The sequence below is a fragment of the Lonchura striata genome, chromosome 2, assembly GCF_046129695.1.
Source record: "Lonchura striata isolate bLonStr1 chromosome 2, bLonStr1.mat, whole genome shotgun sequence".
Lineage (NCBI taxonomy): Eukaryota > Metazoa > Chordata > Aves > Passeriformes > Estrildidae > Lonchura > Lonchura striata.
Genome location: NC_134604.1, coordinates 28,367,307 through 28,392,692, shown reverse-complemented (window position 1 = coordinate 28,392,692; position 25,386 = coordinate 28,367,307). Strand labels below are relative to the sequence as shown.

Sequence of the window (25,386 nt, the reverse complement as noted above, 5' to 3'; positions counted from 1 at the left end):
CGTCAGAGCGGGCCCGGCCGCGGCGCCGCCCAGCCCCGCCCGGGAAGGGAAGCGGAAGCGCGGCGGACGCGGAGCTGCCCTGGGTGATGTCGCCAGACCGGCGCGCACCGGGACCGTCTGTCCGGGCGGGGCTGGCGGCGGCCGTGCGGCTGTGCCCGTGAGTGCGCGGCTGGAGCCGGGCGGAGCGCGGTGCCGAATCGCGGCTGCGAGCCGCGGGGCGGGAGAGCCGGGTTCTCCTCCCGGTACGGGCACGGCGCTGGGGCCGCGGCCCCCGCTCGCGAAGCTCTGTGGCCCGTCCCGAGCCTGCCGGGCCCTCGGGGCCGCCTCCGCCGCGGGAGGGCCCGGCAGCGCTCCCGGGGAGAGCCCGGGGCTCTGCGCGCCCCGCCTCGCCTGCCCCTGGCTGCCGCCGCCGGACCCCGGGTCTGGCTGCTCAGCAGGAGGACGGTGCTGCTGTAGATGCTCCCGGCTGCGCTTGCCTTCCCCTTCTCTCCCATTGCCTTTTCTCCCAGCGAAAATCTTATTTAGATGCTCTTACAGCTATCTTTGTCCTAGTGTCAGCCTTTATTAGCCCTCAGTGTGAGCTTGGTTGGTTTGTTTTGTTGTGCTGTTTTCCCCGGGCTAGTGAGTGTACTTAGTAAGTCGCGTTTCACAATTGCTCCTTGTGGGCGCGATTGTTTTTAAATTATTATCAATTATGAACCTGTAAAAGGAGTTAAGTAGTGGGTGTGTATGTGGCAAACTAAAATTACTTACGTGGGATTGTTTGCACTAGTTTGATTCACTAGTGCAGTTCAGTAGTCACTATGGGAATGTAGGAGCCAAAGCGTTACCTGCTGGCAGCTGAAAAGTGAGTATTGGCACGTTTGAGCCTTCATCTGGCCACCAGTGTCATCCCAAAAATCAGTCATGTGGCGGAGTTCAGTCTTAAAATTCACTGGGCCAGCGTTCAAACTTACAGCTTTGCTCTTTCTTGCAAAACTGATTTGGGTGAAGGGGTTTTGTGCCTGAGTGTACGGCTGTAAGAGCTATGTGACACTAAGTCTTGTGTGCAGTAGTTCAGAATTCACTGAACTGCAAGGGCTGAATTATTCAGGGAGAGGGAGGAACTTTGTTCGTTTCTTTGTAAGGTTTGTGGGTTTGGGGAGTTAGGGGCATTGTGGTTTGGGAAGCTCTATATTTTTTCTTTTTTATATAAGTATTTACCAGCATCTCTGAAATAATAGATTATACATTCCCTGCTACAAATTTGTTTTTGTCTAGATAAAGAAGTAACACTCAGAAAGACTGAGTTCCTCTCTGCACTTGGAAATCTGTTCTTGCTATTTCCAAAATGCAAGATCACAAGTCAGTTGGATCAACTTAGTAGAAAAGGTGTTTTCACCTTGAATTGTTGGAAGAGGTTTGTCTCACTGAGAGTATCTGCATGGCCTTATTGCATACAGGTTGCAAAAGGGAGTGTTTGAGTGGGAAATCTGTTTTCGTGTTGTCTGCTAGCTGTTATTGCATTGCAGTCTTGTGAAAGGTCTCTATGGGACAATTACTATTAGTGAACAGCTGGTGACCTGGTTTGATTTTTTTTTTTCTTTAAAGCACCTGGAAGACTCCACTCCTGAAAATTGGAGTGTGACAAGTTAGCAGAGGAAGGGAGTTGCTGTTTCCATTCCATGGATCCCTTGGGTGCCCCTTCCCAGTTTGTGGATGTTGATAGTCTGCCAGGCTGGAGTGATGCCTATGAGGCCAAGCAGCTGGATTGTCACCAGAGTCCTGTTGAAAAAGCTCAAGTTCATGTTAGATCACCTTTTCCATACAGGAAAGACATCAATGAAAAAATAATCTTGTGGTAAGTTCAATGTGGTTCTCATGTGTCAGTCATCACTTCTTCATTTACTGTAGGATCCATAGCTTCATGCAATGATCACTGCTGTAGAATAAAACTTCTAAGTCCTCTTTCCGTGAATCAAACATTTCAGAACTGGGAATTAAATAATCTTTTTGTTCACTGTACCTTTGAAAGTCTGGGATTTTGCTCCACAATAGATTGTGCTCATAGGCAGTCCTTGGTGCAGCAGACTGGAGCTGTACTTCCTACTATGATACTGTATGCTTAGTATCAAAACCTAGTTGGGCACTTGGATATGAGGCTTTTATTTTTAAAAAATATGTTTGCTGTCAATTAGCTTTTTTCTGTATTTGCTGGTGTTATTCTGCTTTCACGTTTCTGTTTTAAATCAGTATTTCTTTCTTCCATGTGATTTTTGTGGCTTGCTTCTGGTTCTTCCTGCCCCTCCTTCCTATATTCTGTGTTTTGCCTCCATGGCTTTCTTCCAAAATCTATCGATAAAGTACAGTGTGCCACCAGTGTTTCTTTCCTGTAACTCAGATACTTGAGCCTGCTCTTTAGATGAATAACTCTTAACTTAATCAGTGTGAAGGGAGAAGGATTTCTCAGGGATGCAGATTCAGGGATCAGCCTGAATCTCTTTCTGGTTAATATATGCAGGAAATGGGACTGTTCATGAATTTCCTGAACTCAATTAAGTAAAGAAAGAGACAAGTAAAACAAAGAGTAAAGAAAGGAGTAAAACAAAGAGTAAAGAAAGAGAGGAGTAAAAGCTTAAACATCTCTTGTGGCTTGGGCAAATGTGTGCAATTTCAGCTGTTAGTCTAGTTTCTCCCTGTGCATGGGATTCTTTATTTCCCTTCCTATGCTCTTTGATCCCAAAATCCCTGATGGCTGCTGCTGTGACAAAAAGCAGGTCAAAGTTCTGCAACTCTGTTGTCTCTTATGCATTTGTGACTTGTTTATCTTCTGCATGTCTGATCTTTGGAGAGCAGAATTAACATGATAAACTTGAGGGTTCACAATTTGGGAGCAAAAGAGAAGAAAATTGTCCAGCTGCAGCATCACTCTAAACCCACAGTGGTCTGAGGAACAGCAGCTGTAAGATGCCCTGGATAGTCTATCTGCAAAAAATAAAGAAGTACATTGAAAAAATTGTTTAAGTTTTGAAAGTAATATAATACAAGGACTGGCCTCTTATCCCCAAGGGAAAATATGTGGGTTTTTGGAAGTGTTACACTCCATCAGTTTAACAAGCTGCTTTGCATGTTTGCTGCCTGAGCTGCCCTACATACAACTACAACACTGCCTTTTCTACAAACATCCCTAAGTTACTGCTGAGGCTGGAACTCTTTCAGGAGCTGACATTTTGCATGCAGTCTGTCTTCAGCAGGGAGAGGTGAAGGATGATTTGGCTTTGTGAGCGTGTCAGGGCACTGGAGTCCTGTTAATGATTTTCCTGTAACTTGGCATTTCCTTGCTTGTCAGCACTGATTTGAGAATATCCTGCTCAGTTGTACATTCAGGCTGCACTAAACTGTTTCCTCAGGAAAGGAGATGTGGCGTTACTGAACTGCACAGCCATCGTGAACACCAGCAATGAGACTCTCACGGATAAGAACCCGGTATCTGAAAGTATATTCATGCATGCTGGGCCTGACCTGAAGGATGAGCTCCTGAAGCTCAAAGGTAAGTGGCCAGAGACATTTTTATCTTTGTGAAATCTCCTGTCCTTGCATAGTACAAAGCATCAGGATAAGGGCACGAATGAAAAAGGCAGAGCTTCCACCAGCCCCCAGCAGCTGGTATTAACATGAAAAAAATGGGGGAAACACCTGCCAGCCTAGTCTCCTTTTGCTGTTCACATTATAGATAATTGAAAGTCTATGGCAGATACTTGAACCCTTACTTTTTGATGCAGTAATTCCCATTGCTATCTGAAGCCACTTTGAGCAATTAGCTTATCAGTGCTTTTGCTCAAGGGACCAGTCTTGTACATCCTGAGATTTTATCCTGTTCAGTGTGTATACATTATGAAAGACAGAAACTGAAGTTCACCATTGAAGAAATTAAGTGGATTCTGTCATGCACTTTGTGTATCCTCTTTCAGGATGTTAATATACACGCAGTCTTTCAGAAAGATACGATAATAATAGATGGATTGATAAAACACTGCATGCCTAAATAAAGTCTTTGTGACTTTTTAAGTTGATCAGTTCATTTGTCTCTTGTGTACAACAAATGGTTTTATTGGAAAGCTACAAGAGCAGCCCTAATACAAGGCTATTCTAGAAATGGATGAGGTTTGCCTAGAGTCTTTATTAACAGAATTTATTGCTGATAATAGGAGATGAATACTCAGCCTTTTTTTTTTTCATCTAACAGGCACTGAGAATAAGTGTTTCCTTATTTTGTGTGTGTCCAACAAGAGTTTATAGTTATCCAAGGTCATACAGAAGTCTAATATGGTTTACAGATAAAAATTCACATCTCTGGGAACTATGGTACTGAACTGAATTTTGAGGTCTCTGTGTGATACTGCTCACTCTGGATAGCAGCTTTGTCTCCTTTCATAGTAACAAAATGGGTATAGAAGAGCCATATTTCTAATATAAACTCTCAGTAGCTTAAACTACAATTGAATAGAAATCCTGTTCCTATAAAATCATCCTTTGCTGATTCAGCTTGCTTTTTTGAGTAACCTATAAATTAAACAGGAGGAAGAGTAATCATTTTATAACAGAGTGAAAATTCAGTGTGTGCTGTGGGTGGAAATTAAAGTACTGTAGGTGTTGTAGAATAGTTAGGACCCTGCTTTATATGCCAGAACTCTTCTAAAACACTCTTACTGTGTGGACTGAGAGGTGGGAAGAGAGGGACTGCATTTCAGGGAGTCTTAAAGTCTGAGATCTGTCAGCTGTGTAGGGAGTTGTTGTGCTCAGCTTCTTAAATTCCCTTTTACCCTGCCGAGTTATGTGTAGTTTTGCATCTTCTACCACAGTGAAAACACTATGTCGTTTCCCTGTAATGCATTCTGCAGGTTCACAACTCCCTATGAAGCACCTCTCTTTTTATCTTGTGCCAAGAGCTTTATGGAAATCAGTTCTTCTGTGACACCCTACTGACATGTTGTGTGAGGGAGGAAAGTGAGGCTGGGTTACAGATTTGGCATTTGAGCACCCATAGTATATTTGTCACAGTATGAGAAATGGATGGAGAGCTGAGTTAAAAGTCAGTTTAGGATTCATTTGTCACCTCTGCTTCCTTTTTGCACTTTTTCCCACTCAGCCTTGACATTTCTTCATTGGAGAATGTGCTGAAAAGGTGAAAACGCGTGGTCTAGGTTCTAAAGCTGTAAATTGCATTTTCAGTTAGGTCTCTCCTGCTTTATCCCTGATGCTTGGTACACATTCATATTTCACAGATTCTAAGAAAAATTATTATCTGAAAGCATGTGACATGCTGGCTCTTCAAAGGCCTGTGCCTTCTTTAAGGCTCAGCTAACTTGTATCTTCCTGGGAGCAGCATCAGTTTTGATTCACGCAGAAATACTACAGCCAGGGGCAGGTTTGCAGATGAAGTGCTATTGATAGAAGTTTTCTTATCAACAAATACATGTTGCAGTCTAATAAAGGCTTTACAGCTTAGTAAAAGTAAAGGAGTCTTACAGCTCTGGTGATGCTTTTTCTGTGCCACACACATAATGTAGACGATTCAGAGTTTCCATTTTAAACTTGGAGAAAGCTATTCTAATAGCTGAAATCTCATCAGATAAAAAATAGGATCTTGACTTTTATTCCCAGTTTTGCTACAGACCTTGACTTGTGCAGCTCCCCTCACCTTGTGTCTTAAAATAAGAGTAATACCTACTGCTCATTTTAGTTTTAAAAGTTGTATAAACATCTCCAGGCAGAATGCCTTGGGAAGTATGAAGTATGATCTGAGTATAGTTAAAGATTACCAATACTACATTTACTTCCCTGAATTTATTTGTTTCCTTATTGAATTAACAACTATACCTCAATCAAACTTGCTTCATTCTTCTTTTCACAAGTTTTTCCTACAGGCCTTTGCTTGTTCCTCACTGGTTGTGAGGCGTAGGGACTGCAGAGGAAGAAAAGTGACTTGATATCTGATACATTGTTTTCAGTTTGGCTTTCCTTTTTCTATATCCTGCTTATTTAATCACTCTCTTGATCTGTCTTAGAGGCTGTGCAGGAATTCTGAAGAGCATGCTTAGTTTCAGTATGGTGTTTTCTTCCTTCTGATTAACCCAGAAGAAGCATGGTAGAGGTCTGTAGGAGCTAATGATGTGATTTGTTGGATCAAAAACGTTACAAGATGCTGGCTTCAAGGCAGTGTGCGGTTGCCATTAAAAAGATATGCTTGAAGTTTTGGGTCAGGAAGATTCTCAACCTGGAGTGTCTCTTTCCATAAAATATGCTTTCGTGCATGCTGCTAGCTTGCCTGAGCACTGTGAGGAAAGAGTGGAGTGGGAGAGATGAACATCCCTGTCCAGTGGGCAGATTAAGCCAAGCTACTGCAGCACTGCTGCCTGAACACTGGCTGCAGCTGCTTCTTCCTGTCTCATTCCCTGTTGTGGCCACCAGCAACCTATAAGATGATCAGGTTGAAAGCTAATCCAGTGAAAATACTGGTTTTCAGTCAGATCAGAAAGCTGAAGTGCAGCAGTACAAGCAGAAGGAGGAAGTTTGAAAAATACTTGCCTTTGAGGGTAGGGAAAGAAAGAGACTAGAAGTACTTCTTCAGCTATCAAGACCTGGAGTGGACTAGAGTTAGGTGAAGAAGGGGAAGTTTAGCAGACTTTTCTTCCGTGTGCTGAAGGAAAACCAGACTTCAGACACAGAATCTAGAATTCCTAGAGTGTGTAGCTGGAGGGTGCTGTGACTGGAACCATTAAAAATGTTGCTGAACATCCTTTTCTTGAGACTAGACAGTTAATCTGTCCAGAGAGTGTGAGCTGCACGAGGATCATATGTCTGCCTTGTGGACATAAAGAAGTTTGCAAAACAAAGCAAGCTACCTCGTTCTGGGAGCATAAATTAAACAAGTGTATTATCTATTCAGTCTTAATAGCTTTGCCAACTACTGGTTTGTTTGATTAAGGAGACTTGTAGTCCTTTTATTCAAAAATGGGTCTCCCCAAACTAAGTTGTAAATTCAGGAAGACTTTTCTTTCTATTGCTAGATGTATGGTATACTTGTGCATCTATTCTTTGCACATTATTAAATAATTTCTTCCTTTGCTCTGTAAGTAGTGTGGGGATCACTGCAATTAAGACAGAATTTCTAGCAATACCTAGTTTGTCTTTATATGTATAGATTTAAAACTGAGAGGAGCAAGCACAGTTCTCACCTCCTCAGCCTGACTAGGTGCTAAGCAGCTGGCAGGAGATCGGATGCTACCCTTAATATTTGATGTCTGAAACACTATGTATGACAAGGGCTTGAACATTTTTGCCTTTCTTACCGTGACATGTGCACTTACCCTGATGTTTCATCAATGGCAGGCTGCAGGACAGGCGAGGCCAAGCTGACGAAAGGATTTAACCTGGCTGCACGTTTCATCATTCACACGGTGGGGCCCAAGTACAAGAGCCGGTACCGCACGGCGGCCGAGAGCTCCCTGTACAGCTGCTACCGCAACGTCCTGCAGCTCGCCAAGTAAGCACTGCACAGCTCTCGTGGGGCTGCCATCTGGGCACAGCTGTCCTGGAAACACAGCCCTGCACAAAGATCTCACCTCTGAGAACGTCTTCTCATGTAGGCTGGGTCTGGTTAAGGACATGAAAACGGTGGTGGCTTCACGGTGTGCTTCATGCCTTAGGTTATCTCTGCTGTGGTGTAGATAAAATGCACAGAGAGATCTGAGTGGTTTGAGTCATGAAACGGGGTAGCTAGAGCTGCGCAGCATTCAGTTCTTCAAAGGAGAAACATTAATAATTGCTTTGGGTTCTATGCTGCAGCAAGTGTTAAATGAGCTTGCTCTAGCAGCAACTGCATGTGTGTCTGCAGCTGTGGGGATGCACCCACAGGCAGATCTGACTGTGTCAGTTCGTGTGTTTGGCTTCTCTGCCCTTTTACAACAGACAGCTAAAATTCTGAGTCAGGCTATAAGGTTACTTCTAAATCTCCAGTTGCAGCAGCTAAGTTTGTAGTTTTTCCCCTTTCTTCTGTGGTATTTTCTACTTCCTCTTAATAGGGTTTTTTTTCCTATTTTTCTGTGTTCTGGTCTTCTCCTGTGACAGGTGTTGTAGTGGTAGCAGTCACAAAATACACTTGAGCAAGAGCAATGCCAGAAAGCATACTTTACAATTTTTTAGGGTTTGGAAGATCAATTCCTCCAAGGTTGGACTTTGTGTTACAGCAATTGTGTTGAAGCAATTGTAACTGCTTCAAGCTCAAGATTACAGCTATGTTTTTTAGCACGTGCCAGTTTTGGTCTAGCTCAGCAGTTACAAGAAAATTCAGGCCTGGATTGAAACTTTTTTTTCAAATTGTTATACTTCTGCATACTGAATGTTTCTCAGTCGATTTGTTTTCTAGAGTAACTTTTGATGTTTGAAATTGTCTTCCATTTCTGAGCTTGCTCAAACTCGTTTGATTACTGTTGGCAGCAGCTCTGCTTTACTCTTTTGAAAATGTGGCTCAGTGCTGAAAGCATCTTACTGATCTTAAAGTACGTGTCTCTCCATTCTGATGGTTGTCTAATCATACCTAAGATGGAGTAAGCCACCTTGGCCTGTGTCCAGACCTCTAACAAAACAAAATCATTGGTCAGATGAAGAAACAGGAGTGTGTACGCATTTGAAGAGCACCTTCTTTCTCCCTCCTTCTCCTTACTGTCAGTTCTAAACAGGAGCAAAAGTATTTTGAGCAAGGATCGCAGGATGTTTGAGAGAAGAACTTCATTCAGGATATGAAGAACTTTAGGAGCAGCATAGTTGAGGTAGAAGGAAAAATCTGAAAACAAGCACCAGAGGAACCAGTGAGGAATAATTAATGGTTCTCTCCTTCTCTACTTAATGAGGGTGTGTGCATCTTGCCAGGGAAGGATCCTCCTGCAAAAACCTGAAAGAGGATTACTGCTGCAGTAATCAGTCAGGGAAGAAATTAATGGTGCTGCCTACTTCCCTGACAGACTTTTGTTTGCACCCGACTGTCTATTCATTTGTTTCTCTTTTTTTGGATTCCAGGGAACAGGCAATGTGCTCCGTAGGGTTTTGTGTCATTAACACTCTGAAAAGATGCTACCCCTTGGAGGATGCAACCCACATAGCACTGCGTAAGTGTGTTGGAAAACAGCATAAACTGGATGGCAGCAGGTCACTTACCTCTGACAGATTTCTTTTGAAAGGGGGAGACCTTTTTTTAGGGGTCTGTGGTTCATTAGAGCCTGTAAAAAGGCAAGGCATTCTGTAGTTGATCAGAAGATCAGAAGATGGAAGATAAAAACAAATTATCCTTTCTCTCAGCAAAGATTCCTGGGATCTCATCAGTAAAGATCCATGGGAATCTGTTCTAGAACTTGCATTTTTCAGTGTATTAATTTATAACGTGGAAAAGATGCTACAAGTTAGGTGAGAGAGTTTGCTGGTAATAAAAGTTTGTTCAGAAGAGCCAAGATGAGGCCTTACTGTTGAATACTTGTAGGCAGACTCAAGCAACAGTGAATCTCATCTGCTGTTTTAGTGTCATCAGCACATCCAAATGTAAAGCGATATCCTTCCCCCACTGACCCACTCCTACAGGCTTCTGCTTCACATGCAAAATGATGGGCTGATTATAGGCAGCAAAACATTGAGATGATAATACTTCAATGAAAACAACAGCTCGAGAAGCTCAAAACAGCAAGCTGAGTAAGACACAACAAAATTAAGAATGTTTTGCAATCAGTCAGTGCTTTATTCACCCCTTAATGCTGCACATTATAAAAGAATGTAGTAGACAGAGAAGTTGAGGAGGTCAACAAGAGCAGAAAAAGGCAAGAAATAGTGAAATGAGCTCAAGACTTTTTCAGACTGGAATATACCTGACTTGAAGAGAGTGTGATAGATGTCTGTAAACTCATGAGTGGCATGGGAATGGTGAAATCAGCTGTTCACTGTCTCCCAGAATAAGAACCATCAAACCATGCCAGTTCAGAACAAACAAGGGGAAATGGTTCTTATGCTTGTTATTTGTTTTATGGAAATTCTTACTAAGAAGCATTGCTAAAACTTTTCAGATTTCCTTGTTCTTGAGAGGAAATTATATTAAAGAAAAAATGAAGATCACTGAAAACAAGTCAGAAACATCCTAGGCTGAAAATAAAATATAGAAAAATACTCAAACAGTAATATATCCTCTTATATATATTGGTTCCTACTTTACCCCATCTTTTTTGGCTTTTTCACATGTTCACATGCATTCAGAACTGTTTGCTGTGAAACTGCAGAACTGCATCTGTTGTATAAAGTAATGTTGCAGGTCAAGATGATTACACAGGAATTTATGTACAGTACACAGGAAATATTTGAAGATAGCTCCTTTTTTCCCCTCTGCTGTTTCTTGAACTCACAAAAGAGTATTCTCTGTAAAAGATTTCTTTTATTGCTGTCTTCTGTTGTCTCTGTAGGTCTGTATGATACTTGATAAAATACTCCCATACCAACAAATTTGTTTGGACACTTTCTCTCATGATTTATAAATAGAAATTTTATATATTTTTGGCACAGCTGACCCCAGAAATTTTGTGTTGCTGAGCCTGCCTTGAACCAGCTTCTGCTGTAGCTTGCTTATAATTTTTTTGCTGATAACTTAGGGCACGGTATCTTGTTCTCAGAATGACTGGTTTTAGCAATTTCCACAGGAATCTCCAGAGGAAGGATTTGGCTTGATATTTCAGGACCATTTAATCACATTTCACAGTCTAAGGAATGCCTAGTAAGCTAAAATCAGAGATTTGTTCTCTGTGTGTATCTCTCTAAAGCCAGCAGCAGGAGAGAGTGGAGATGGAACTTTCAATATGCCCAACAACCCATTTGGTGTGTTCAACCACCACTTATCCACACTTGCATACAGCCTATGGAGCTATTTAGTATGAGGAGAGATGTATCTCTTCTGCACTATGAGTTTTTCACTTGTAGCTATGTGTGTAGAATTCTCCTGTTTTGCTAACTGCATTTAATCTGCTTCCTTGCAGGCACAGTTAGGAGGTTTCTGGAGGTTCATGGAGAGACTCTGGAGAAAGTGGTGTTTGCTGTCTCTGAGCTTGAAGAGGTATTTTGGCATTAATTCCACCAAAATTCCTGGGTATGACTGATCTCCTCAGCAGCAGTAAAGCTGGATTTGGATTTCCCCTTGAAGTCACATAGACTTTTGGTCTTGCAGCATCGTTCTGCCTCATTCTTAGGATAGCCTCTTTTCCAGAACTGTTCATGTTCTTAGCAGAACATGAAAAAGTGTCCAGTTTTATGGACATCTGAGAATATTCTTGCTTCTGGCTTCTGTGTTGCTGAGCTGTGGACAGGGAGCAGTAGGGCAGGTGATAGCATGCAGTTGTGCTGGATGTTATCTGTTAGCCAGAAAGGAAATTCCTCACACAAAATTTCCTCCTTACACAAAGATGTGCTTAAAGAGGGCCAGTTCAGCATCCCTACAGATCACCTTCAAAGATCTGAAACACTGCTTGCTGGCTTGTTGGAATAGCAAACGTGACATTTAATGATCTGTGTTCTGAGAGATGTAGGCAGTTTGAATATTGACTTGCCTTGTACATCAGACATGTTCCTGTGCAGAATACCCACACTGTGTTCAGATTCTATAGCATATGGATAAGGAAAAAATCTAATTTGTTGTGGCTCATAAAACTGCTAATCATTTGGAGAGAACCCATGAAGTAATACATTCTGTAGAGATTTTCACTATTTTCCTTCATGTGGGGAGGGATTTTCTTGTTTGGTTGGTGCTTTTTCTTTTTTCCCAGGCATAGGTGATCTGTGTAGTGGTACATTTTAACATAAGCAACTTCTGTTCAAATCTGTTGTCAGTGCATATTTTAACTTGATTACAAAGCTAAAGTATCTGCAATCTACCTGAGTTTTAGAAAAGTCCTCTCAAATTCATTTGTCAGTGTGGCAAAAAAACTCAAAAAGTTAACCTTTATCAAGGCTACTTGATAAAGTATTCCCAGCTCACAACCCAAAGTAACCATTGAGGGAGGCAATGCCTCCAAACTGCTGACAAGTTCCCTGCTACAAGGCAGATGCTGTTTAAGCAAAGAGCACGGATTTGTGATAGACCCTTCATGCATTTTTCTTATTTGTAGGCCACTTACCAGAAGTTGCTGCCTCTGTACTTTCCGAGGTCGTTGGAAGAAGAGGCCCAATCCCTGCCTTACCTCCCTGCAGATATTGGCAATGCGGAAGGGGAGCCGGTGGTACCGGAGCGGCAGATCAGGATTACTGAAAAGCCAGGCGTTCCAGATGGTGAGTTTGGAACTGGACTTTGGAATAAGTATCTTTGTGAAAGTCAGTGGGAAAAACAGAGGAAGGAGAGAAATGTTTTCCTACCTCAATCCACCTAAGTGAGGTTACAATGATTCCAGTTCTCAAGCCACCTCGTTGGCTTCTTGTGTTCCCCAGCAGTAACTGGAGTAGAGCTGTTTTGTCTTTTCCTTTCTTGGTGGAAGAGGTGGGTAGTTTGTTCCCTTTGTAAATTTTTTTTCCCAAAGTGATTAATAACTTTGAAGGTGTTCTTCCAGAATCTTGTGCAGCCCCTTACTGAAAAAGGTACTATGGTTAATGGTCTGTCCTGGATTGTATTGATACAGCTGGGATACAGTGCATCCAGCTAGTAAATGGGCAATGAAAACTAGCAGAAACTCCCTAAAGATATAAAATAACTAGAGGAACCCAGAGATCAGTGTTTGGAGGTGTTTGTCAAAGTTCAGTGAAAGTGTGTTTGTGCAAAGGTTACCTAGATGTCAAGGTGGAGGTGAGATACATGTAGCAAAACAATTTAATATGTTAACTAACAGAGTAGACACATTCTGCCTTACTTGTTAAGCAGTGATGTGCAAGTTTTACTGCCTTAAACCATTCAAAGCAAATTACTAGGAATTAATTTCAGTTTTCTGCTTTTGTAGCCAGTTGGGATAAGCTGAATATTTGATATTTGCTGCTGTGGCTGATCAGTGTGAGGTATTCAACCACTAGCTAGTAATTTGTGAAATTACTAGATTTGTATAGGTAAGAATGAATTATATAGTGGAATCCTGCACTCTTGTTCCATTGCTACTATAGCATGCCATGCTAAAAGGGGAAACTCAGTTCCTGTCCAGATTGCCCAGAGAGACAGTGCTAGAAGTCTTATCAACATGCCTGGGTGACATCAATTCAGTGGAACATTCTGGTATTGTCACCAGGAATTGAGCCTGTGCTCTTCTATTTCATCACCCAGTTGTATTGTAAAAAAAAGATCACTACAGCATTTGTTCAGGGAGTGTCAGCGATACAAGAAATGATCCCTTTCTACAGTACAGCTTCTAAATTGAATAAAGCTGCAGCATCCGTGCCTCTGCATGTTAATTTTTCCCCTTTTGACAAGTAAGATGACTGTAAAGCTCAAGTAGGATGACTGTAAAGCTGAAGACATTCTCTCCAGAACTTGTTTTTGGGGAGAGTAAACCCTTTGTCATGCACTGATGACTAGGACTTCCCAGTTAGTTTCCAGGCAAACCAACACTTTTAGGGAGTGGCTCTCAATCACATGCTGTGATCTGCCAGTGATACAGGTGAGGTATCAGAGCCACATCATGGTACCTCGGGGCTTTTGTGTTAGTCTGTAGCACAGTGACTGTGTTGTTTCACATGTACCAGTTCATCAGCAGCATTGCTGTTCTCCACACAGCCCAAACATTTTATACCATCTTTGTTTCCACTGCAGATGCTTCAGATGAAGAAGGTCTGGAGGCAGATCTGGCTTTCATTGGGTCCCATGCTTTTGCCCGCATGGAGGGAGATGTTGATAAACAGCGGCGCCTCATCCTTCAGGGACAGTTGTCAGAGGCAGCACTGCAGAAACAACACCAGAGGAAGTGAGAATTTGCTTGTTCATGTGAATATTTGTGTTAGTTAGGACCAACCCTTATGAATGATGGTTTTGTTATCTGCAAAGCCTCATCTTCCAGCAAGCAAATACAGGTAAAGCCTGGTGCCTTGGATTTGACATAGTAGCTTCTTTGGCCTGAAGGGAGAAGGGACGAGACAGTAGGAGAAAAAGGGAAGCTTGTGATGAGCCCTTTAGCACACTCAATGCATCCAGCCAGCTGCCTTACCTGTTTGCCACAAGATGTCAGTGTTTTGTCACCATTTTTAGTTGTGGGATCCCCTGCTTTTGATACTGCCTGCTTGTTCCTGAGGCTCAGCGCAGATGGCAAAACAGTTTTCTTCTATTTGATAGATAAAAGAAAGCTCAGGCTTTCTCCCCCTCCCTGCCCTGATAATCCTAATGTGCATGATCACTTCTTTAGACAGTTGGAGCCTCTCAAGGCTTGGTGTTGGCTTTTTTTGTCAGATGAGGCACTAAGTTGTTCATTAAACTGGTTGCTCCGTAATTGTGTTCAACATCTAGGCTTTTAAAGGAAATTTTATTTTTTTTCTGTCTTTTAAACATTGACATATTTAAATGTCAGTGACCTCTGAGATCTTTTTGGCCCAAATGTAATGCCACTACAGTTACTAGTTGATATTTTTTAATATGTATTAATTGCCCGAGTGAAAGTCATTAGGTGTGTAACTAAGACACTAAATTTTATTTTTTAACACTTCTTTCTTATAAAACCTGGTAGTTGCTCCATAGGTCAGAAAACAGCAACATCAGAGAGGGCTCAGTCAGGAAAAGCTTCTTTTGTTCTTCCTTTCCCATATACCTCTTCAGGCTTATACTGCTAATCCAAAGGGGGATTAGATCTGACCAGATGTTTTTGACTTTCTAGTTATAATCGCTGGCTGTGTCAGGCAAGAGCTGAAGACCTCTCTGACATTGCTTCTCTTAAAGCTTTATACCAGACAGGTATGTTTGGGGTACTGATGACTGATCTGTGTTGTCTTAAATTAAAAATACTTTCTTTGGACTTGCTGAAAGCATAGCTGTGTTTCTGGAGAGAATCTGTCCAGCACTTTGGCTGATCTCTTAGGCCTCATGAAAATCCAGAGCTTACCTCTATCTTTGTGTAAATACCAAGGTTGTGTGATACCTTCTACTCAGTAGCTGCAAATTTCAATTTTTTTGTTTGCTTTAGACAAGGCTCTGTGAGCTGCAGGAGTTCCATGAGGCATGCTTTGGGAATCTGTGCATTGGAGTTCAGAGCCTGGTTTCTAGGAAGCATTTTACTTTGGTGGTAGAATTGCAAGTGAAGAGGCTTTTTAAAATAAAAAGAATGTTATTATTTGATATTTAGATAAATATGGGGTACACAGGCAACATAAAGTTGCAGTCCTTAAGTTTCTCAGGTACATGGGTTTTTGATCAAAATAGGTACTGGTACAGTGAGAGCAGTAACTAAGCATATTTCCTGTTGGAAACCATATGCATTGCACAAGGTCTGAGCTGAAGCTCTTTCTTCCTGGTTTGAAAGGGCTCAGCTACAAAATGTGGCATAGCTGAGAGAAGTTGATGCATCTTCCTTTCTTTTGTAGGTGTAGATAACTGTGGCCGCACTGTGATGGTGGTAGTTGGAAGGAATATCCCAGTAACCTTGATAGACATGGAAAAGGTAAGGCTCTGTAAAACTAGAGTTATGTAGGTTACATATGAATATTTTGGATGGTCTGATTATAAGGATAATTCAGTTTTAATACTAGAAACATCATAGGACTTAAGATGTTAACTAGAAAGTATTTTTGTAGGCAGATGAAAAAGTATACCCTTACAGAGCTATGTGTGCATTGGGCTGACACTTTTCAATGAAGCTATTTTTAGAAAAAACAGGGCTAGTATGGACTCCTTTTTCGTCTCAAGTAGAAGGAGAGTTACCATGCTTCTGCAATTGCCAAGATGTGAAGAGTGAAACATAATGAGTTAAATGTAGCTTTTCAGAGAAACAGTAAGAATGTATCTCCATCTGTGAGTTCAGACAGATAGAAGACTTCTAAGTTATTACAGTCAGGTTGAAGACTTGGAATGTTGGCCCTGCTTTTGTACCTGAAATGTAATGCCATCCAGCGCCATTATTCCTGATTTTTAGATGAAATAAGAGAAGTATATTAAGATGTAATGCAACTGCGAAAGAGATCTTTGCAAATATGAATTTTGTTTCTTTCTGCCTCAGGCTCTTCTGTATTTCATCCATGTCATGGATCATATTGCAGTGAAGGAATATGTCCTGGTGTACTTCCATACACTCACAAATGATTACAATCAACTAGACTCTAACTTCCTGAAGAAACTCTATGATGTTGTTGATGCCAAGTGAGTATCAATAGGAAAAGAACATGTTCCGGACCTTCTCTGTGCTATGCAAATATTTGTTGTTCCCTGTATCTGGTTTCCCATTTATTTTTGAGAGAGTTTGGCTGGGACAAAGCCCTAAATAGCTAACAAAGGCAAGAAGAAGGAAGAGATGTTTTCTTTCCTTCTCAAGTCCATCTTTTTAACCAGAAGTTCTGTACTCTGCAGTCTCCCTCTGGACCTGTAAGGGAGGCACTCAGGTTGTCTCGTCTGTCACAATCCAGAGCTGGAGCTTTTGGAGCTCGGCTTTGTTAAAGTTTGTTGTTGGTTGTGAGAGGAGAGGTTTGGGTAACAGTAGTAGTCATAATTTGTCCTTAACTTTCTTTCACTTCCAACTTGAAAGACTGAAGGCTGTAATGTCTTTAATTTAAAAATAACCATTCTGCACTTCTTAAATTTTTTTCTTTTCCCTCTACATTTACTTTTTGGTGTCTGCCCTTACATTAGATCTAACTTTATAAAATTACATCACAGGCGCTTAAGAAAAATGGTCTCTTTTGACAGTTGGCTTGTGTGGGTGACCTTAGCTAGAATTCACTTTTAAACATTTTTTTCTTTCTCTAAACCAGGTACAAGAGGAACTTGAAGGCATTGTATTTTGTCCACCCAACATTTCGTTCAAAGGTAAGATAAATCTTCCAAAAGAAAAGTGTATCTTGCATGTTGGTGGACTAGCACGTAAGCCTGTAGCACAAAGAACATGGAGAGGTACAGAAGATCCCCAAAATTAGGCAGTATCTTCTGGATCCACTGTCAGAACTTGAAATTCATCCCATCTTTGATCTAGCTGCAGTCTTTCAACCTTTGTGATAAGCTGAACTCCAATGCCATGCACACTGTGCCCAGGTTTTTATGTGGTCTTACCAGAGAGAGTTGGAAGCTTTGAATCATGTTTCTTTCAAAGGGAAACGTCTTGTTTTTTTTCCTGCTGGCAGGGTCATGAACCATGACCAAACATTCAGGGAATTCTTTTTTGTGTAGATCATCTCCTGGATGTTTCACCTTTTCTTTCACCTCAAGAGATATCACATGTATCACATGTGTCCTGTGTATCACTTCAGAGCTGCCCTGGCAAGGGCAGAGAGCAGTCTCAGGCAGCAGTGAAATAAGTCAGGATTAGAATGGAAAGCAGCAAAGAAAGATGGGCAGAATGCCTTTGATGGAGTGCAGAAAAAAATCCTGTTAATCCATCAGGAGACAAAAAACCTGAACTTGTCATACACTAAGTTATTACCCTTGGCTGGGATCTGTGTGGGACAACAGAAGATGGAGCTGGTTCCCTTCTGGACCTCACATCCACTACTCCTATTGCAGCAGTATGAGTGCTTCGGATTAACTAAGTGGCAGCAGCAGCCCTTCCTAGAATTTTTGTTTGTCCAATTAAAACAGAAATCTGATCCTCCATGTTCACATCAAATTAACCTCTGTGTTTATTCTGCTTTTTGCTGACATTAATCAAATTTGAGAAAATTATGTGCCTGGAAAAACACATCTGTTTGCACATGTTCAGCAAGAATTCTTTGACTGCTAAATTTCCAGAGTCCTTTCTTTGCCTGTGCACAGCTGGGACACCATGAGACTTGGAGCTTCCTTGTTTTTATGGAGATAAAACTGGGGCTTCCCAGCAGCATAGGTTCCAATTTCTATTAGGTTATTAGTTACTCTCACAGGATACAGATCAGAGGTCTGTGTCCTAGAATTAGAGCTTCCAGCTCTGATGCTCATAAAAATGTAGGAGCTGGCATAGAACATTACTAAGGTCACAAAGGTGAGTGGAAAAGCTGAAGCTAGGAAGTACTGAAGTACTAGTGTAGATTTAGATTCTCAGCAGCACTTCACCCCCCTTCTCTCTTCCCATACATTTCTATTCAGTTGAGAAATATTTTTTTGTTGCTGGAGGATGACAACTCATCCTCACTGGTGTCTATTGCTATCTTGTCTGTCCCTTTGAAAACTGCAGTGGGACTCGACAGATCTGTAGGCGAAGCAGATGGTTGGTGGGAAGCAGGGAGGGTGAGAGACACAGAGTTCTCTGACTTGCTGGAAATAGCATTGGATTGTATCCTATTCTGGCAGCACAGCTGGAGGCAAAAGAGAATGTGTATCCATGTCTTTCTGCCAATCTTTTCTATAACTGGAATGCAAGCAGGATTGCTTCTGACTGTTGCATGGACCATCAACTAATGAAACATGATGGGGAATATGCAGCAGAAAGCATGGTGAAGAAGATGGCTACTAAGAGGGAATGATTTTTCTCTTCCCTCATTTTTTTTCTGCCTCTTTCAGGACTCTTGTCCCCATGGAAGATTGCTAGCTCAAAAGTTTCCAATTTCTTAAAAAGTGTTTGGCATATTCATCTTCCTATTTGGATCACTTCCTTCCTTCCTTCCCTAGAAGTAGCAGGAAATATCCCATGCCTCAAATTCAGGAGGAAGGTCTGTACATTCATGTGATTTCCCAAACACATCACCATCATACACAAATCTTAAATGTCTGGTATCAATTGTCCCTTTCATAGCAGGATTGAATTCTGACACAGTGGATGGCTGCCATCTGTTAAAGTCACTTCTGCTGATTTACGGGCTAAAAAGGATCAAGAGGCTTTTCATCATGTCTTTTGGAAAATCATATGTCCCTAGAAAACCAACATAGTTCTCCATGTACTTTATGGTGCCAACAATTATTGTTTGTTTGGTTTCTAGGTATGAAGCTGTTGTAAACCATGTGTTTTTGGGGGTAATTGCCTGTCTAGAATACGTGGAGTTTGTTGTGCTGTGGGGGAAGTTCAGCAGTTATCCTAAAGCACAGAGTAAATGAAGCGGGGTGAGCTGCTGTGCATAGATTTTTGTACAGTGCTCCAGCCTTTCCTCATGCTTTGAGTGTTCTTGTGAACTGTGAAATGGAGCTGTGCTTGCCATGAAATCATAGTATAGATGTCAGCAGTTCTGTAGGTTGGAGTGGCTCTTGCTGTATGAGCACTTCACTGCCAGGCCTCACATCAAGGTACCCTTGAAGTGCCATCACAAGTTCCTTTGTATTCTTGCATGCAAAGTTCCCCCTGCTTGGTTTTGATAAAACTGCTGATAGATAAATAAAGGGCTTTTGGAGGCATTTTTATGTGAATCCTCTCAGCTCTACTCTTCTGAGAGTTCTCCAAACAAACTTTTTCAGAGCTTATATTCTGAATTGAACTATAAATGGTTGGATCTGGAACAGTCTCACCCAGGGTAATTCTGTTTTCATTAATTGGCTGTGAATCAAGAATGTTTCACAGCTGAAACATAGCCGAAGACTCAAATTAGATATTCATAATCATCACACTCTTGTATTTGTCATGAACAATTTTTGGTTTGTTTTTCTGTAGTGGTCCTAAAAGCAGTTTCTTGAGATCAGATGCCAGTGGAAAGGTTGTTGCAAATCACTTAGGTTTTTTTCTAAATAAGATCCTTCCAATTGGAATAAAATTTCCCAGATTTTAGTAAATTTCTCTTTGAGGTATGCCCGAATTATGAGATTACAGACACAGCTAATCTGTGTTGCTGGTTTTTTTTGTGGGAGTCATCTCGTACATTTAACTGTGGGTGTATAGCTTGGCAGAGTGACTTTGACAGCCTTTTATTTAGATTCAGAATATCAGGACAACAAAAATGAAGGGAAACTTCAGCATATGTCTAGATTTTTAACTTTCTTTGGCTGCTCTGGTATAACTTACTCTACTTGCAATGCATTAACAGAGATGTGGTTTAATTTAAAGTTCCATGTCCTGTTACCAATAAGAAAATATCTGCTCCTGTATTACTGTTTCTATAACCTGTGATTATCAAGAATAGAAGAAAAATTCTCCAGAAACACATTTCTGCCCTGTTCCCTTCTCTCTGTGTTCCTGGGTAATGCCAAGCTGCAGTGGCTTGTACAGTGAGAGGAAGGAGGGGAAAAAGAAAAAACACTTTTCCCAACAGCAATTTTTGTGATGGCTGCAAAAATATCTCCTATTAGGCTTTTATACATTAAACATCCATAGAAATAGTTTCATGAGTTCATTCATAATACACCTTGAAATCTATGCTTCTTTGGTGCAAGATTGAGAAGGTATTTTTCACTCATTAAACTGTCACTTAATGTCACTCATAAGAGGTCCTGTTAGAATAATATAATGAATAATGGATCCCAGTAAAATCTGACCTCCTGCTTTATGCTAACATAAATCTCTAACTTTGCCTTCAAAATAATGAACTGATTTCAAATGTTCTGTTGTGTTCTTTACCTTCTTTTCTCTTTTTCATTGTTCCTTCTCATTAAAATAAGCTGTTCTGAGGAGGCAGCACAGTTATTCCAGGACAGTTTTTAGGAATTGTCTTTCTCTTTAATGTTGTGTTCAGGCAAATCATTATTGACTTAATCTTAGAGTTTATTTTAAACTCTTGATTTCCTCAAGGCTTTTCTTGCAGTGTTGTTTCTTTTTTGTTAACTGACAAGAGTCAGCAAGAGCTGGTTGCACAAGACCATGTGCTTGATCACTACTATGAGCATTTGTGGCCTGTAGAACAGGTTTTTCCTTTACCTTCAGTCTTCCAGGAAAAGAAAAGAAAAGGAATAAACAACAAGTAATACAGTACTTAATTTTGGAGAAGGTGAATTGAAAAGATAAAGTTTGTGCAGTCAATCTAAGCAGGATTAGATTGCTATCTTACTGGTCTTCACAAACAAAAAATCCTTATACTGTTTGTACCCAAAACAGACAGAGGTGTGAATACTTAAAGTAAAATATTGTAGAATAAGTTGATAGGCTTATTCTTGTAGAGTTAAATTAATAAGGCTTTGATAAAAAAGGTGATAAAACAAAAGCTCACTCGGACCACCCAAGGCAGGAGGGAGATTTCAGTACAATCTTTGAAAAGCCAAAAGTCTCCCTTTCTCTCACTCTAATTGGCCTTTCTTTCGAGTGAAAACTTGAATGTAAAGGGTTGAAAATGCTTGTGACTGAGTCAAATAGGTAATTTTCTGAACTGGCTAAACTTGGAGTGAAAACATGCCACTATACTGATATACTGGGGTTTTGAGGATATTATATGCTTGGAAAAACACATCTGTTTGCACAAGTTCAGCAAGAATTTCTTTGACTGCTGAATTTCCAAAGAGTCCTTTTTGGCCTGTGCACAGCTGGGACACCATGAGACTTGGAGCTTCCTTGTTTTTATGGAGATAAGACTGAGGCTTCCCAGCAGTGTAGGTTCCAGTTTCTATTAGGTTATTAGTTACTCCCACAGTCACTCCAGTCACTCTTGGGCTGTGGAAAGGCACCTTAAGCTGGCATTTGGGGATGAGCGAGTGTAGAGTCAGAAAACATCAGCTTGAAGCTTTCAAGATACTGCTTGCTAGCAATTAGTGGTGCATACTTCCTGACCTTGCTATGTTATGACAATGATTTTAGTGTTTCAAGTTCAACTCAAGCCTGTTTCACTGTGGAGTATTACATTGAACTTGAAAGTTTTGAAGCACCACCTTGTTAATTGATTTTTGTGGGGTTTTATTTTCAGGTCTCAGCATGGTTTTTCACAACCTTTACAGTCTCAGGGCTAAAGGACAAAATCCACTATGTGGAAAGCCTTCAGCAATTGTTCACAGCCATACCCCCAGAACAGATTGATCTTCCCCCTTTCGTCCTCGAGTACGACGCCAGGGTAAGTGAGTCTCTGCCCTAAGAGCAGTTCTTGTGCTGCTGCCATTCTGTTCTGCAAGTGCTTTAAGGGGACTGACTTCCACATCTTAAGAATGGGGAGAAGGAAGAGGGAAAGTTCCTGGGAAGTCTGTGTTGTTCTGTGAGTAATGATTCTCTGAATTTCTTGTCCACATCAACCCAAGCAGAGGCAGCCTACCCTTCTTCAGGCAAGAACTGTAACATAACACACTAACAGCCTGTCGACAAGATAAAATTTGTGTTAGCTTCTGTACACCTTATACTGACAGGAAAAAACAAATAGTAGCTGTGTTTCATCTTCCTTGGCCCACATATTAACAAGCACGCAGGAAAAAGGAGGGAAAAAAAAAAACCAAAAAAAAACAGCAGGGAAGAATGGAACAGTAGAAAGGTGCCCTGCCTTGGTATAGGACCCTCTTCCCTTCTGCATCTCAGGTCTCTAACCAAATGGTGGCATGAGTATGGCTTGCATTGGCAAAATCCTTCCAAAGACTGTGTGATGTAACTCCAAAGTAGCAGCCAGAGCTGTGTGTCTGCATTAGTAGCTTTGTCTGAGTCACTGGCTGTGCCAACATCCGTGGCTTCCTGGTGTCACTGCTTTGGATCAATGGCAAAAGTTTAACTTGCACTTTCTGCTTGTGCTTAAAACACAGGCAAAACCAAGGCCTGTGTTTGCTTGTTTACCAGCACAGTTCCTCTCCTGGGTGAGTTGTGGCACTCACTGTACCCATGGAAAACAAAACCTAATACCTAATTATTTCTGCCTCTGCAGCACTGTCACTGTACCGAGGTGTATTGGAGAAGACTTCAGTTCAACTGCTTATTCTGTTCTCATTGCAGGAAAATGGGCCTTACTATTCTTCTTATCCTCCATCCCCTGACTTGTGATCTGCAGTCCTGTGATGCTGCCAGTTTCCCATGGATCCAATGACCTGATGCCTGCCAAAACCTGTGCATTTACCCATGTACAGAATTCAGAGAGAGGGTTTTCCTCCCCCAGCTCTGGTATTTTTTTACTGATGAGATATTTTCAAGCACTCAAGCAATCAGAGAACTTTATGCCACTGTGAACTGTACAATTTCAAATATATTTATCCAATGGAAAAGCTGATTTAAAGATCACTAGATGCATTTGTTTGTTTGTTTTGTTGTTATTGCTGCTGTTATTGTTGTTTTTTGAAGCTGTTACATTATTTTTCTGAAGAGACTTTCTCTTTTCTGGGAAATCCATCAGAAGCACTTGATCATATTTTTAACTATTACTATTTTCCAGCTCTGTTTGCAATACCCATTTCTGACTGGTCTGTACAAGTATTGTGTAGTACCAGCCTGACACATCACTCATCATGTGGTCTGTGTTTCACATCTGATTACTCTCCCTTTCTGTTAGTACTGATTACTTTAGTCTTGACCCAGCAAAACTATCTGGAATTGGGAATGCCATGTCTGCAGGCTGACAGAGCCCTACAGCCAAGCCAACTTTACTCCAGGATTTAGTCCCATAAACTGCTAGAAGCCTTGAAAAAGTCCCTGTCAGTTTTCATTGGATGATGTGAAGGACCATGTCAGGATGCCACTACCCTCCCAGTAAAAATAAAACTGAAAAGCATTTGTGGTTTCTTTTCTCTAACTGCACGCGTTGATGTTCTCCTTTGCCAGGGCCAGATATGTTTGCATAAGTAGATGCCATCTACCTAAACTGTGTATGGAGGGAAGGGGGAAACGATGGTTCCAACCCCAGCCTCTGGTGGCAGATATAGTTTCTTGGAGATATCAGTGTCCCTCTGATTTCTTGTTACACTGACACTCATTGATTTTTGACAGAAATTATATATGCAAGAGAGCTTAGCCACAGGTTACTTGAGGAACTGGAGGTGAGAAGTGTTTCAGGGCTGCCCATGGAAAGCTAAAAGAGAAGGGAAAAGGCTCCCTTGTAAAACATAATCAGGGATGACAGACCCAAGTGCAGAAGAATTAAATCCTTGGTAGGAAGAATGTCACAACACTACTGAATATGGAAATGATGGTATGGTTTTCATTATTTAATTCTAGTTGCTTTCCTGCTGCAACTTGTATCTCCTACTCTCTCTTTTCCAAAATTCAGTTTTCCTTGTTTTCCACTTCTGCAATAACTACCTTATTTAAGCATTAGCAGAAGTCATTGTGGCATAGCCTAGAAGGTGGTTATTCATGCCTGTTGAGCTGGTTGGAAATTATACCCCTCTCTTGTTTAAAGATACTGTAAATTGGTGGGATAAGCAGGGAAAAAATTCACTCTTGGTCATCTAATTGCATGTCATGCTTTCTGTTTGCAGTCAGAGTTTGGAGTGCGGTGTAAGACTGGCCATACTGAGTTGCCTTTCTTTCCTACCTTTGCCTCCTGGCTTAGTATCATGTTTATCCTGCATGTATCCTCAGTTTATCAGTCACAGATTACAGTAATCACTTGCCTGGGCTGTAACAGTCATTTATATACAACATACAAAAAGCAAGTGGGTTTGCTTTCCAGGTGATCCTCAGGGTCCCTGAATGATTCCATAATCACATCCAAGGTGCTACTAAAACCTGGAATATAATAAAATTTCCATTATGCTCCAGCATAATGGAAAACTCCCTTAGTGCTGATACTGGGGAGCACTGCACCTTATGGTCTGTTCACGTATGATTGATTCAGCACTTTTCTGGTGGCTTTTGAGAAGGAAACAGCAGCAGTTTGTGCAGAGCAGCTACCACATGTCCCTCCCGCCTCCTTTCACCTGGCTGTTTACAGCTGCCCTTGCCTAGTGACTTTTATAGCCAGCACTGAATTTTCCATGCTTCTCTAACGATTTGTGCAGCTTTCCACCCCCGTTAACCATCTGCTGTTTTTCACACCCATGGCATTTCCAGTGGGGCTGTTGCAGAACTGCCTGTGTGCACTTAAATGGGCAGATTAAAGGTGATTCAGAGCTTATTGTGGAAACCAAACTCTCAGCTTGACAGTTTTTAGATGGTTTCTGTCCCTTTAGCTCACAGATGGCTCAGAGTCATAAAACTAAACAGTTCTTGTTAGGACTCAGTCTGCACGTTTTCCAAACGTGCAGTCATTTTCAGAAATTATTTGGCTCAGTGAAGTGTGAATGTGCCTCCAGAGCACTTGCAGAGCAGAAAGGAGATTTTGGCACTGTGCATCTTATTGTATGTATTTTTCCCTTGAAAGACTTTAAATTTACTTGAAATCTTATTTTTTTTACCCAAGTTTTGCAAATCTTAGTGGCAAGGCAGACCCTGCATTGTGCTGCAAAGATCCTACATTTTCCAGTGAGTCTGGAGTTCTGACAATTTACCAGTTTTA

General features: G+C 41.3%; 1 protein-coding gene across 2 annotated transcripts; it reads left to right on the top strand.

Annotated features, from left to right (window-relative positions):
- Positions 1–46: 46 nt before the first annotated feature.
- On the top strand, positions 47–23,661 carry GDAP2 (ganglioside induced differentiation associated protein 2). 2 transcript variants are annotated; one of them, XM_021548977.3, is made up of 14 exons: positions 47–157; positions 1,591–1,840; positions 3,390–3,529; positions 7,372–7,525; positions 9,058–9,146; positions 11,046–11,122; positions 12,171–12,330; positions 13,790–13,940; positions 14,841–14,917; positions 15,544–15,620; positions 16,176–16,315; positions 16,924–16,978; positions 21,892–22,035; positions 22,893–23,661. In XM_021548977.3, the coding sequence occupies exons 2-14, from the start codon at positions 1,665–1,667 to the stop codon at positions 22,938–22,940; spliced, it is 1,488 nt and encodes a 495-aa protein (XP_021404652.1). In that variant the 5' UTR covers positions 47–157; positions 1,591–1,664; the 3' UTR covers positions 22,941–23,661. The 2 variants fall into 2 exon arrangements, with proteins under 2 accessions (XP_021404652.1, XP_021404653.1); XM_021548978.3 differs by having other exon boundaries at positions 157–242.
- The last annotated feature ends 1,725 nt before the right edge of the window (positions 23,662–25,386 follow it).

Bases quoted from the DNA above. Each gene is read 5' to 3' on its own strand.
- GDAP2 (XM_021548977.3), top strand. From the start codon at position 1,665: ATGGATCCCTTGGGTGCCCCTTCCCAGTTTGTGGATGTTGATAGTCTG. The intron at 11,123-12,170 runs GTATTTTGGCAT...TCTTATTTGTAG, and splicing joins CTGTCTCTGAGCTTGAAGAG to GCCACTTACCAGAAGTTGCT. The intron at 16,979-21,891 runs GTAAGATAAATC...TTTTATTTTCAG, and splicing joins ACCCAACATTTCGTTCAAAG to GTCTCAGCATGGTTTTTCAC.